Genomic DNA, 15,343 nt, shown 5'->3' with positions numbered 1-15,343 from the left:
ACACCAGCCCATCACAACTATTTATTAAATTAATTTTGTTGCGACGGCGGGGATCGAACCCGCTACCCTAGGCATACCGCGGACGGAATTGGTTACGCCTTAACCAACTGGGCTACTAGGGTTCGCTTAATGGGTTATTACTTAATACATTCGAATTTGTGAGCGCTTCATTTGAAAATCAACATTCGCATTCGCGAATATTGGAAATAAACATTCGTCCCATCACTATAATAACTAATATATTAGAAATAAATATTATTAGTGTACAATTATTTGATAAAATAAATAAAATAATAAACAAATAATTAATCCAGTACTGTAAACAATTCATTAAAATTAATTAATATTTCAACACGAAACTTTATCATGTTATATTCAGTTGTTCCTAAATACATGCTATCCAACTGTCCAGCAAGATTTGACATTTCATTCCTGTGTATTTAAGGTAGTATGGGTAAAATATAAAAATAAACTTAGAACAGTTAGCCTTTTATTATATTAAAGATAAGCATCTAAATAATGTTTTATTCAAATTTGAGGATGCCTTATCGACTTAATGAAATATTGAAAATTAAAAATCGTTGTTTTTACATTGACTTAATGGGATCCCGTGCGTTATTCTTTATATAAGACCAAAATTTTCATATTTCCAAAAAACTGTGTTCACATAATAATACACCAAAAAAAAAGCTGAATTAAAATTTAAATGCATGTTATCGATCATTATCAAAAAATATTAACGATTAATTATAATTCACATTGTAATTTCCGTATGCTTCATTATGAATATGATAACTTAAAAAATCACTAACAGATGTCGTCGACATCGGTAGACAAGTTTAATTAATGTGTCACAAAAAATTGTTTTTATAAAATAACTCGGCGCTTTAAACCGTTGTAACGTTGCCAAATCTATTATTTTCGTTATGATACAGAAGATTTCTAGAGTATAATATGTCGATAATATAGGAATTATAACTACAATAACTAATCAAATGAATGGTCAAAATACTATTTATTTTTTTGTAATATAATTTTATGTATTATTAATTGTTATAAAATCAGTTTAATTATTATGATAAATTATGGTAATGTGTGTATTAAATTTTGTAAGCTATTTAAAATTTTGAAAAAAAAAGATGAGTCTGTTGAAGACCCATACTACCTTAAACACCATCATCGATGAGCTCATAAGAAACAAAACAATGAATCGTTTAATATAAGTTATGATACATTAAAAAAAAATATTAAAAAAAGTTATAGTCTACAGATTAAAATATTATAACAAATTTGTCATTGAATTATTATTTATAATTATTTATGTTCTATAACTCAACTCAACTTATACGATTTTGATTGATATATAAATATGATGCATAGGCTTATATTGTACCAATTGTATAGTTCAACTATTTAAACTATTACAGAAAAATACAGTGAAACTTGGTTAGGTGGACCTGGATATGTGAGAAACCACCATAACTGGAACTCATGCTGAAGTCCCAATACTTTGGCAATAACTTAGTGGGGCGAAGCAAACCTCTATAATTAGAATTCGTTCTTTCGATTTTATTGTCATAGTTACCTCTATAACTGAGAAGGCGAGTGAATTTTACATGCATTAACTTCTGTAACTGAGAACTGAGATAACATCGTTTTGTTTGTTTACTTACTTATTCTAATGCTACTCGCAAATTCTGCACTGACCTAATTTTGAGCCTCAATGACCTTCAGTTTTAGTTTTACTTTACTATCATACGGATGTTTATTTGAAAAATGCCGAAACGAAGGCTTAAATCGTTACCAGTGCGAGAAAAACTGAAGTTAATATCCATTTATGAAAGTGGAAAGACACGCGATGAAGTCTGCGTCGAATTTAATGTGCCAAAATCTATTCTTTGTAGAGTATTTCAGAATAAAGATAAAATTCAATCACAATGTTCTGAAGGGCAAGGCAAACTAAAACGTTTACGCTTATTAGAATATCCTGAACTTGAACAGTGTTTGCTAACATGTAACTTGATGATTAAAGAAAAGGCACAAGATTTCTCGCAAAGGCTCGATATTCATAACTTTGTAGCAGCAATGTTCCCTCAATGTTTCACTTAACCAGTTTCCACTGTATATATTTTTTTTTAAATTTATAATGGAACAAAGGCTTATAATAGGTTTAGAATGTTCGTTGATGGAATTAAAAGTTTATCCAACAAATTCAAATTTATTAAATATAGAAATTATAGTCGTAAAAATACGTGTGAAAGTTCGTTGAATTTGGAATAATTTCTACAAAGCTATCTTGTTGAAAAATTAACTTTAAGATAAATTTCCAACGATAGTAAATTCTTTAATATGTTTAGAATACACCAGAATTTTTTCAAATTTTTTAATTAATTTTAAATATCATAAAATTATTTAGTGTGAGATACTCGTTTTTGGTTTCATTTTACAACCATCGAAAAGAGACCAAAATAACTTATTTAAAACTTATCTTACTTAAGATAATCGATATCGTTTTGTTCTCAAGAGATGATGCTTACAATTGTATGCAAATTATTTTTAACGAGATTTAACTGTAATGTGAATCATTAATGGAATTGATACCAGCTTATTAATTATATTATATTCAATGAATAAAATGTTTTATTTTCAACATAGTTCAATTTATTATACTCAGATTATTTTATCAATCAGTATTTTTAAAAAAATCGCACTATTGAGATTAATTTGAACGAAATAAAACCCACATTATATATGTTTCGGATTAATTCAGTGGAAAACAAATAAAATATCCATACCGAAAAAATTAAGCCTTAAGCTTAAAACTAGAACACCAGATGGAGAAATACGGGGTTAGTTTTTAGATATTCGGGACTCGTGGGTTTCCAACAACATGGTTGGCTTTTTTGCTACTGGAGTAATTAATATCTGGGGAGAAATTTTAATCAGCTAGACTAATTTGGCGATTCTTTCACAAAAAAAACCATCATACAATCCTTTAGTGTTCCAGCTTATCTTTTAGACGTGTGGTCTTTAATTTTTCCTTGAAAAAGAATGCCACTTAAAAATGTTCTCGCTAAACAGGCTGACATTCCGCAGCTATAGACTGGTTAATGAGGCCTGCAGTTGAGAGTAGGGCTCAAATCGTTTCGACTAACAGTCAGGCTGATCTAACTATCGGGTAACCCTGGCATGAAAGAGGACGAAGTGGTAGATTTGTTGGCGTAGGAGAGATTGAATCAACCGCCTGACTTGGGTGCAGTTTAGAAAGAATGATGGTCTTTCGAGAAACACTGTTGGTTCCATTTTGTAGAGAGGGCGGTGAAACCTCTAGTCATGTTATTTGCACCTCTAGTCCACAAGAAGTCAGTTTTAGAAAATATGGATCCAAAATATTGATTCCCTGCGTAAAAAAGCAGCTTTCATTTTGAGGCGTTTTTGTCTCCAATTAATGAAATTTTTCCAAGGAGAGCACATTTGACTTAGAGTTTTAGTTGTTACAAACCCGACTGAAGGGCCTCTCTTATTATACAATGTATATATCAAATATATTAAGGTATATTAAGTTTAGTCCGAAGTTTGTGACGCTTAAAAATATTGATGCTAAGAACAAAATTTTGATATAGGTGTTCATAAAATCACCTAAAGAGTCCATTTCCGGTTGCCCACCTGTCAAGACGATAAATCAAAGAAATATCAAAAGAGATATCAAGCTGAAATTTTCATAGCGTTCTTAGGACATAAAAAGTGAGATCGAGTTCGTAAATGAGCAACATAGGTCAACCGTTAGAGATTGAACAAAAATTTAAATGTAAAAAATGTTCCTTATAAAAAAAAACAACTTTTGTTTGAAACATGTTTTCATAAACATCACTGTTTACCCGTGAGGTAGCAAATTAAATACATTAAATTTAAACGTTATATATATTATGTATGTGTTTGTTTGTTATAGTATATATACCTGCTATATCCACTGAGGAAGTAAAAAGAAAGATACTCTTATTACTTTGTGTGAAAGAGTGACTATCTTTCTTTATTTACATGACGTAAAAAAATAAACGATTTCGTAAGCAACACTGTCTATACATGGTATTTCAACAATTAACTCAGTCAATTGTCTGTTTTCACTTGTTCTTTATTATTATCAGACTCGATAAACGAGGACAAAAATTATAAATTAAAACAAGTGAAAACAAACAATTGACTGAGTTAATTGTTGAAATACCATGTATAGACCGTGTTGCTTACGCTGTCACATTACACATACATACATAACTGATATTCCCATATAATACATACTTTACATGTTTATGGACAAATGTTTCAGTTGTTTATTTTTTGATAAGGAACATTTTTTACATTTAAACTTTTGTTCTATCCCTAACGGTTTACAAAATGGGAAGAAATGGGAAAGATCCAATTGACCTATGTTGCCCATTTACGAACTCGACCTAACTTTTTATGTCCTGAGTGCGCTGTAAAAATTCCAGCTTGATATTATTTATTGTTTTTGAGTTATCGGATTGACAGACAGGCGGACGGACAACCGAAAATGGACTAATTAGGTGATTTTATAAATACTCTAATAATTTTTTTCGTAGCATCAATATTTTTAAGCGTTACAAACTTGGGACTAAACTTAATATACTATGATATATTTCATATATACATGGTATAAAAATGACTATATATAAATAAATTTACGAAGAAAATGCAACAAAAGAAAAATTTTAAGAAAAATCTTTGATTAGAATCATATTTCTATGATGAAACGAGAAACTTATTTCGAGACATGTCTAATATATAAATAAATTTACTAAAAGAAATGTAACAAAGGGAAAATTCTAGGAAAATTTTTTGTCATAATATTGCTTAATGGTTTTTATACACCATGTATATGAAATATACTAAGTTTAGTCCCAAGTTTGTAACGCTTAAGGACGTTCATGTGTCAACAATATTAGTAGAGAAATAAAAAACAATATGATAATGCGATAATTTAAATGATTTTCTATGATTTAAGACAGGAAAAATAACCTGTTATCGAATTAATTTAAATTTTTTTTAAGTTTAAAAAATGACTAAAAGTAAGTTTTAACATGGGACTAAATGAAAAATATAAATCGATATTTTTCAAAAATTATCTCGATAACCATACTTGAAACTTTTACCAGTTAATAATTATTTAAACTTTTAATAGAATTTCAAAAAAATTTTCTATTTTCTATTAATTTAAAATTCTTTAAAATTTACATACTGTTTCCCTATGAACGCACATAGCAAAACAGGTTGACGCATGAACGTCCTTAAAAATATTGATACTATGAACAAAATTTTGGTATAAGTGTTCATAGAATCATCTAATTAGTCTATTTTCGGTTGTCTGTCATCACGATTACTCAACAACGAAAAGAGATATCGAGCTGAAATGTGATAGCGTGCTAAGGACGTATAAAGTGAGGTTGAGTTTGTAAATTAGCAACATAGGTCAATTGGGTCTTTGGTCCGTAGGACCCATCTTGTAAACCGTTAGAGATAGAACAAAAGTTTTAATGTAAAAAATATTCCTTATAATAAACAACTTTTGTTTGAAACATTTTTTCGTGAGTTTCACTGTTTACCTGTAAGTGCACAAATTGTATAGTACGTATTATAGGGGAATATCCGTTATATATGTGTGACATGTATGTATGTGTAATGTAACAAAGTAATCAACACTGTCTATACATGATATTTCAACAATTAACTCAGTTAATTGTTTGTTTTCACTTGTTATTATTGAAATTTAAAACTGTATTTAGTCGAATTGAAAATCGTCTAAGATTTATCCAATGAAAAACACATAAACATTTCCCAGATATAAATAATGTTATTTCCCATTTAAGACAACTGATAAATAGTAATAATACATGCTCTAAAAATTCTTTGAAAAGGTTAAAAAAAAAAGCGTTTATGTAAATTAGTTTTAATTAAATAAATTACAGTTAAAAAAAATAATAAAACTAAAAAACCGCTGTACTAAAACGTGGATAGTATTTGTAATTGTAATGTATAATTCAAAGCGTGAAGTGTTCGATACCTGTCAAATCATCCAATTTAAAGACTGGATGTAGAATGCATCCCACGCTTTGAATTTTACATTACAGTTAAAATTATTATCCACTTTTTAATGCAATAAAGCGTGTTTTTTAAGTTCTTTATGTATGTATGTGTTTTCCTTAGTTTCAAGCACACTAGAGACTAAACGCGTGGGCCGATATTGATGATTATAACGTCATTCAATTTGTATTAATCTTTCGAGTGTCGCTGAAAATATGGCAGTAATGAAAATTTAACATGGCGACCACCAGACGCCATTTTGTGAAAAAGAAAAAAATAAAACTCGACGAACCATGTTAAGTGGGATATCATTGAATAGCTATTAAATAAACCAATAGTTTACATGGCAACTTAACAGTCGAGGGCCCATTAAAACCAAGACTGGCTGAAATTTTTTCAATAATGGGCACCGACTGTTAAGTCACTATATCTTTATATTAACTTTTTTATTTTTAAAATATAATTTATCTTCTTATTTTTTTAGTCTCGCTAACTTAAAGATTGTTTACTTTTTGGGTAAGAAAGTGTACGACCTTTCGCGTGAGGGCGGGCAACCTAGCCACTACACCATCGCATTGTTCAGATTAGTGAGAATATTAAAAGATAATATTATTAAAGTAATAAAGATAAAATTAACGATAATTTATCCTCATGATCTTGGTCAGGATACTAGGATAAAGTTGAATTAGGATTGAATTATTGTATTGTCCTCGGACAATTAGAAGTAGGCTAAAATTGACTTCCAAAATCTTACTACAGTGTTTGTTACTAACGAAAGCGTGTTTCCCAATTGGCAGATAAATTTTTTGTATATTTATCTTGTTATCAAAAATTCTGAAAAATTCTCGATTTGTTTATAGGTACTTCAAAAATACAAACAATTTCTTTTGGAAATCCCAAAAAATTGACCTTGTAAAACAAAAAAGATACAATTTTTGCTAGTTAAATAATAGTATATTAAATAATAGATATTTATGATATAACAACTAATGCGTTTAATTGTTTAAACATCTTTTATATACTAAAACCTATTTAATTAATCAATAGTTCACCAAATGAAAAAAAAAAAGTTCAAAGTAAATTTCGTTTTTACAAAAGGAAAATTTGTTGCCTTTGAATCTTTCTTCTATCTCTTACGATTTAAAAGAGAAGCCGAGAATCGATTCTTATTTTTAACTAACTTAAAGCCTATTTGTAGTCTGAAATTGTTCTTTTCCAATTTGATAATAGCATTGAGGAGATTTAGAAAATTTAGGGAATTAGTTAAACTAAACATATTTTTATCTATTCAAAAGTATAGGAATCCCTAACTGTTTTTCCATATTTAAAATCCTTAATTTAATCAAGGTTACCAATTGTTTATATTTAAATTTTAAAACAGTATTAGAATTAAATTTAGGGAATTATTTTGCACTCCTATAAAAAGGTTTCCAAGAGGTTTTATGGATACTAAGAAGTAAAATCCTTAAATGTTACGCGACTGTTTTAAGTAAAATTTTTAATTGACTCAAGGCTGCCATATGTTTTCATTGATTCAGAAATCATAAAATTTATAGAAAAAGAACCCTTTTGCAAAATTAGGAATATTATCAAAACTAAATCTGTTTTTTAAGGCTAAGAAGTCTAATAGTAAATTGACACAAAACTATCAAATGTTTTTACTTTAAAAAAATTTAATAGCAGCGGGGAATTATGAAGTTTATCTAATTATTAGGAGCTTGACCCTTTTGCGATAAAGCAGAATTTTTGAAAACTCATCAAAATCGATTTTCTTTTTGAAAACTAAATCGAATCTTTATTTGACTCAAGGCTGCCAACAGTTCATTTTATTTAAACATGGCCTTATCACTTAAATAATATTTATTGTAAATAAAATAGGAATCTCATCAAAATTGTTTGAAGGCTAAGAAGTAAAACCCTTAAAAAATACGAGACCTCCAATGGTTTTTATACAAATTTTTATTGCAGTATAGAATTCTGAAGTTCATATAGTCATTAAAAGCTTGGCTTTATTACTTAAGTAAAGCTTGGCTTGCTACTTAAATAATGCTGCATTGTAATTAAAGTAGGAACCTTAAAATTGTTTCAAAAACAAAGAAGTAAAATCCTTAATTGATACGAGGACTATCAACTGTTTTTATTCTAGGTTAAAAATTTTAATACAGTTAGGAATTCTGAAGTTTATATAATCATTAAAAACTTGGCCTTGTTACTTAAATAATGCTCAAATGTAATTAAAGTAAGAATCTGAAAGTCCCATCAAAATTGTTTGAAAACAAAGAAGTTAAATCCTTAATTGACACAAGGGCTATCAACAATTTTTATATAAATTAAAAAATTTAATTACAGTAAGGAATTCTGAAGTTTATATAATCATTAAAAGCTTGGCTTTATTACTTAAGTAAAGCTTTGCCTTGTTACTTAAATAATGCTCAAATGTAATTAAAGTAGGAACCTTAAAATCCCATCAAAATTGTTTAAAAACAAAGAAGTTAATTCCTTAATTGATACAAGTACTATCAACAATTTTTATTTATATTTAAAACTTTATTTCAGTTAGGACTCCTGAAGTTTATATAATCATTAAAGGATTTATTACTTAAATAATTTTCAATTTCAACAAAGAAGTAAAATCGTTAATTGACACGAGGAGTATCAACTGTTTTTATTTTAAATTTCAAAAATTGCATTATGAGAGCAAATTTTATTTAAGTAATTAAACTTGGCATTAAATACGTGTTATCGCTCTTAAAATATAATTCCAACAATAATCCAAAAATTTTTTATATGAAATAATTTTTATAATACCTTTAAGTAACTCAATATATTGTTCATTTTCAGCCCTTGTCTCACGATTAATACGATGCTCATTTTTTTTCTGCTGTGATGATTTTGTCTGCAATGAGAATTTCCAAAAACCACGTCTGGATGGTGAAACATTCATCTTGATTCACAATTATTAATAAATCCAGAAGCCCAAAAAAATTCAACAATAAATTAATATAAAATCAACAACTTAAAAGTCGAGTCTGAATCTCTCTGCCCGTAGCTGTGTGCGCTCGCTCCTTTCAACTCTCAGGTGCTACGTTTTTAGTCACGAAAATAAATACAAATAATTGTTTTTGAATAGTTCAGACACATTAATCACTAAAACACTTAAGATTTGAGAGTTTTCTATTTGTTACTCGTTGGTCGGATGTCAGTCTCCAGGATCATTTGTTTTGCGCCATGCAATTATAGGACGACCAGATGTAATCTCCTGTTCGCTCATTATTTGCCTCAAGATTTGACTTGCTGTTGTTATTTGAAATTCCCGCTTCACCAGATTCACTTGATTTAAACAGGGCTTTATAATTAAGCACATAATAGACTTATATAAGTATTCGCAAATCTAACTAAACTGTCTTTTTCTTCCAAAAATGTATATTTTTTAATTAAATTTTTTTTTAAAATTAATGGTGAAACAATTGTAACATTTTAATTAATTTCTCCAATCTAATAATATATTTAAGTTCAGGTTTCTTATTTTTAAACATTTTACATCGATTTTCGAACATAATTTCTAAGTGTTGAAAATTTACCTTGAAATATTTATATCATACCGATTAAAATTTTAAACACACAAGATTTGTTCACGAAATTATTTGATTTTTTTTAAGTAATATATTGAATATTTCCAGATTTAGCTGGTTAAAAGCGGTTAATTTCACGTTGCAAATATTACTTTTTTTTTTAAATATTTTAATATGGTGGGTATGAGATTACACATACACGATTCGGAGAAAATTTTTATATCACTTGTATTTTACTGATGAATCACACATGTGACTCTTTATATTAAAATGTTATTTGCCCAAAAATTTTTATTTTCTGAGTTTGATCGCTCGCTCAAATGCTTTTTGTAAATGTCTTAATGTGTAGCAGCATGTGTATGATATATTAAAAAAGGTACCACGTTCATGCCGTTCTTTTTTAACCTACATAAAAGGTTCCTTCATTCACAAATTATTCCTATAAGCATGCGTTGTTCTCTCTTATAGAATTTTATTGTATTTTAACCTCCATATACATGTATGATATATTGAGGTTATGTAACATTGTTTTACGTCAATGTTAAAGTAGTGTTGCTCCACTTAACCTATACTAAATCAAAGGCCACATTCACACGCTATCTCTATTAAACGTGTTGCTAGATTTACTCTAAACTTGATTTGTCAAACGAGCTAGCTAGAGATAATATGTAATGCTCTACTTAGTTGATTAAGTGCTCTAGATCTGAAATAGAAATTTTGGATTAAGAAAGGGGAGAATCAGAATTTTTGGCCTACAAATTTTATAATAAATTCAACAGTTTTTTGGCATAAGCCAAGTAAATCAATGGTAAATCCAAGTACAAAGAGGCAGCTGCCTTAATCTACCCTAGACACATGGCTCTCTAGCTAAAGCGTTTGACAGATTCAGCTCTAGAATTAATCTAGTACCAGATTTTGTAGATATAGCGTGTAAGTCTGACCTTTGAATCTAGCTAAATCAAATCCAACTACGGTGTATATGTATATACATAGCTTTTAATATGGCGAAAAGTATACTCTACCAAGGATCGATTCCACAACCTCTGGTTAGGCGAACCAACTCTCTACCAACTGAGTTATTGTATCGTACGAAAGCTGTGTATAATTCCATATCTTAATATATGCAGTTACCGAATAATTCAATAGCTCAGTTAGTAAATTGCTTGTCTGGTAGGTGTTTCAATTCCCGCTCGAGTGTACTTTTCGTTTTATCTAACATTGATGTCAAAAAGTATTCAGATATATACTTCAATGCACAAATTAAAGTAAACGCTAGTCATCTTCGTTGGTAAAAGTATGGGTATACTTTTACTCTGAAATTAAGGTTTAAATAACCACACATTTTGGAAAAAAACCCTGGATGAATCAAGATTCTTCACTTTAGAAAGTATCGTTTTTACCACACGTGGAAATTAATTTTCATGGTGAAAAATATTCTAATTTAAATTTAATCAGAGACACCCATTTTCGGATTTTTTGTCATGCCCAACTAGATTTTTATATATGTGGGTAGGATCGTTCACCATTTTTGTACTAATATCAAGTAGGCAATATCTCAAATACTATTATTAAGCTAATTTAAGTTTCTTAAATTAATTGATCGATATTCGAAAATTGATGCATTTTTATGGAATTTAATTGATATTTTTTTCAAATTAATTACATACATAAACATGTATTGCATGTGTATTTGATATTTTATTGCAATTGATATTTTAAAAAAATAAAATTAATTATGTCCCGTAAAAAGACGCCAATTTTCGTGTAGCAATAGCAAATAAATTATTAATTAAAAAACTTACCTTTATTTAAATATAGTATTTGAGAACATTTTGTCTATTTGATATTAGCATAAAACTGGCGAGCGATCTTAAGCTACGATTTTATGGTGATGCTTGACGTTAACTCTTAGCGTCAAATTTGATCACATGCTATAATTTCGATCAGAGTGCCCTACGGATAAAAAGTAGCGGTACAGCTGAACATATTTGAGCTTCAATTAATTGACACTGGTATCATTTACTTGACACTAAAAATGTTATATCGAACTGAATTACAATCGATATTTTGAAGCAGTTTTAAAATACTTCAGACTGACAGTTGCGCTTGTCAGATATTATTTAATAATTATTTTTAAAGCATTATAATAAAAAACATATTATGTTAATAAAACAATTTGTTTTTGTTGATCAAAATAGGTTAGGGAATAACGAAGATCGATAAGTCAACTTGACGCTTGACGGTACTAGTTTGGCGCTCAGATTTGACGCTGCTTTTTATATAGATGATACTCTGATCGAAACTTTACCATATGATTAAATTTAAAGCTAGAAGCTAGGTTCAAGCGTCACCATGAAATTGCATCTTTACTTACATATATAGAGCTCTAACCTAACGGTCCGTAATTCTAAAGACGATGTTAATACTATATCTTATAAAATTGAGTTCGCGAAAATAAAAATTGTATTTAAAAGTTCTTGAATTTTATCCTTATATTTTTCGAAATATACTGTTTACAAATTTGTATATGCAATTATAACATGCAAATACAACGTCTGCACTGTCGTATTTTCTATTTAGCAACACACAATACCTAACAATTCAATCTTAATTCGAAAAAATTTTTTTACAGAGGAGAGGCACGAAAAAAATATTTCCCCCCACTGATTCATAATAACTTTAACTCAAAAATATATCGTTATACTCTCCTAAAACATTTACCAGCTCTTGAGAATAATTCATAAATCATTAAAGCTTATAAGACTAAAGCTTAAAGCCTGTAACGATTTTTAAAGATTGTATGTATGGAGGTTGTGTGGAATTTACACCATATTATTAGTCGACATTCACGTCACAAATATTTAATTATTTTCAAATCACTTTCAAAAATTCATCACATTATTTTAAAATATATAATCGATTAAAATTTTTATTTTTCATTATTAATATTAACAATTTTATAAACTTAAAATTTTTTATTTTTTACCGCACTTAAAGTATGGATTACAAGACTTTTATAATACACTCATAGATGGCAGTTATAGTTTAAATAGAAAATCAATAGTAATTTGTTTATAATTTTTTGAAAATAATTTTTGGATTATTGTTAGAATTAAAGATATTAATAAATTATAATTACCTGTCAGGTTATGTCCCGTGGTAGATTTATTTGAAAGTGCAAATCGATTCTTCGATTTATTACTTTGAAAAATTCCTAAAAAAAAAAAATTAAATCAAAGTTAAAAAAAATTCTAAACAGGAAAATGTGTTTTTTTTTACCAATTTTAATAGTGGGAAGAATTTGTAAACCCATTTGTTAAATCTATTATTTATCAATAGCATTGGTAAATTTTTTCAGACATTTATTTTTTTAAATAAATAAATAAATAGACAGAAGTAATAATAATAAATGAATTCAATGTTTTTGATGTACACTGCTACAATCTGTGAGATGTAGAAAGTAACTTTTGTAACTATTTTTTTATTTCCAAAGTATTATAAAGCGTACCTGGACGAACTTCCTAAGATATCTTCAAGATAACACATATAAAATACAATAAACTTTTATGTGTTTATATATGTATATATATATACACCTATATGTATTTATATACAGTCAAAACCAGCTAGAACGACATCGAGGGTCTCGGGTATCTCGTGTAACTTTTTTACATGATTTCAAGGACTCTAAATTTAACCCTTCTGGTGATCGCATGTGTATTAGAATAATAAATATTTTACCCTTTTGTATTTATTGTGTTTAATTATAACATTTACTAGGTCGACCCGTGTGTACTCCGCAATTCGGTACCCGTGGCTAAAAAAAGGCTAGAGAAGTAATATGTAAGTGATCAATATCAACAGTAATTTATTTTCTTTTTATTTATAAGCAATTTTATTAGAGATATGGTATATAAATTACATACTGAACAAAATTAAATCTTAATATTATTTCTCTAGCCTGTTTTTTCTTAAGTGGTACATTTTGAGAGCGTAAGTATTTCTCGTCACTACCCAGCACGATAAGATTTAAAATGAGGGGAAAATGATGGAAATTGATATACGAGTAAAGAAGATCTCGTTGTGTGACAGAAAAGTGGTTAATGAAATAATTTAAATATAAGATTATCAAATTTTAAATTGCACTCGAAAGAAATATTAATAGATTTACACTTTAAACAAAAAATTTAAATGTAAGGGAAAGTGGTCTATAATGATCCCTCAGGGTAAAATGATCCCTCGTTGTTTTAAGTAAACCATTAATGCCTTCTAGTATATTTATCGATAGATGGTTTCCGCGCGATCAAATTAATCGTTCAAAAATGACTTATGGTGATGTATAAGCTAATTTGTGTTTCGTAGCAAAAGTATCAATTTTACTGCTTATGATTTATGGTAAGGCAAATTTCAACGTAAAATTTCTTTTTTTGTATTAGGTTTTGTCACCTGGCTGTTAACACATTTTCATAGGCGTATAAAATTTTAAGCCCAGTTTTTATAACGAAATTCAAATATGTCGTTACGGGTAAAATAATTCCCTTTATATAGGCAAAAATGATACCTATTTTGTGTGTAAAATTATAATTGATAATTGATAAAATTATTCCCCATCATGTATCGGGTCTTCAATGTGTTGATTTAGATGAATTTACCAGTGATTTTTGTTTTCATACTAATCGTTGATGTAATGTAAAAGAATAGTTAATATTTTATGTGAACTGTTTGACAAAAAATTCAATGGGATCATTTTACCCACTATCCTTACAAGGTCGGGCAAAACGATCCCTTTTGAGAAATATTTAATAGTTCTAAAAATTTGAACAGTTCAAAAGAAATTTACATATCAATATTGTAACATTTGAAAATAATTCGACGTTGTACATATGTCGAATAGTTTGGCTATAAATTACATTTTTTCTTAGGGGGATTATTTTAGATCACCTTCTTCTAATGTTGGCTACATTTTAGTTAGAAATTTGTTAAATTTTTCCTTACAAAAGAAATTATCAATTGTTATCCATTATAAATATTCGCCCCTAACAAAATGGTACCCCGCGGAGTTCCATAGTTAAGTCTCCACTGTTTATAAGATTGAAAATAAAGTGATTACGAATCCAAATTAAGTTATTAATGTCCAAAATAGTAATTCTAGTGATGGTTGACCGCTATAGATGGCATACCGTTTTATTCGATGTTGTTGTAGACAGTATACAGAATGTTCGACTTACATCTAGGCATATAAATATCACGAGTATGACAGAGTACATGCGCTAAGCAATGCATCTAAGTAAGAAGCATTATAGGTGTTATATGAAATTGCAAAAGTGATTTGTATCGTGGCTTATATGTTGTAGTTCATCTATTCAACTAAGAAACTCCCACTTTCCAAGCGTCTTACAGCTATCTCAACGCATATCGAAGCTTCAACACATGTATATGATACCTCTCACTTAGATGCAATGCTTAATGCATGTATTCCGTCATACTCGTGATATTTATATGCCTAGATGTAAATCGAACATTCTCTACCGAAAGATTGTACTTTCTGTATGATTGTAAATGGAATACTAAAAACCATCCCAACGCATGCTAACTCAATTCCATAGACAAGTGAAAATAAACAGTTGACTGAAATAATTGTCGAAATATCTTTTATAGACAATGTTGAATATCAG

At 28.6% G+C, this 15,343-nt stretch overlaps 1 protein-coding gene across 3 annotated transcripts in view; it reads right to left on the bottom strand.

Annotated features, from left to right (window-relative positions):
- The window catches only part of LOC123302318 (polyamine-transporting ATPase 13A3), a 30,803-nt gene extending 17,801 nt beyond the window's left edge, over positions 1 to 13,002 (bottom strand). For 2 of the 3 annotated variants that reach the window (XM_044885194.1, XM_044885195.1), the window contains exon 1: positions 8,905 to 9,548. In XM_044885194.1, coding sequence (XP_044741129.1) covers positions 8,905 to 9,040 — 136 coding nt within the window. In that variant the 5' untranslated portion in view covers positions 9,041 to 9,548. Of the gene's footprint in view, positions 1 to 8,904; positions 9,549 to 12,807; positions 12,883 to 12,947 lie in introns of those variants that run through there. The other variant, XM_044885196.1, reaches the window with a different exon arrangement.
- Positions 13,003 to 15,343: the final 2,341 nt, after the last annotated feature.

This window comes from Chrysoperla carnea, chromosome X, assembly GCF_905475395.1.
Source record: "Chrysoperla carnea chromosome X, inChrCarn1.1, whole genome shotgun sequence".
NCBI lineage: Eukaryota > Metazoa > Arthropoda > Insecta > Neuroptera > Chrysopidae > Chrysoperla > Chrysoperla carnea.
The sequence above is the reverse complement of the archived record's forward strand: the minus strand, read 5'-3'. Positions and strand labels throughout refer to the sequence as shown.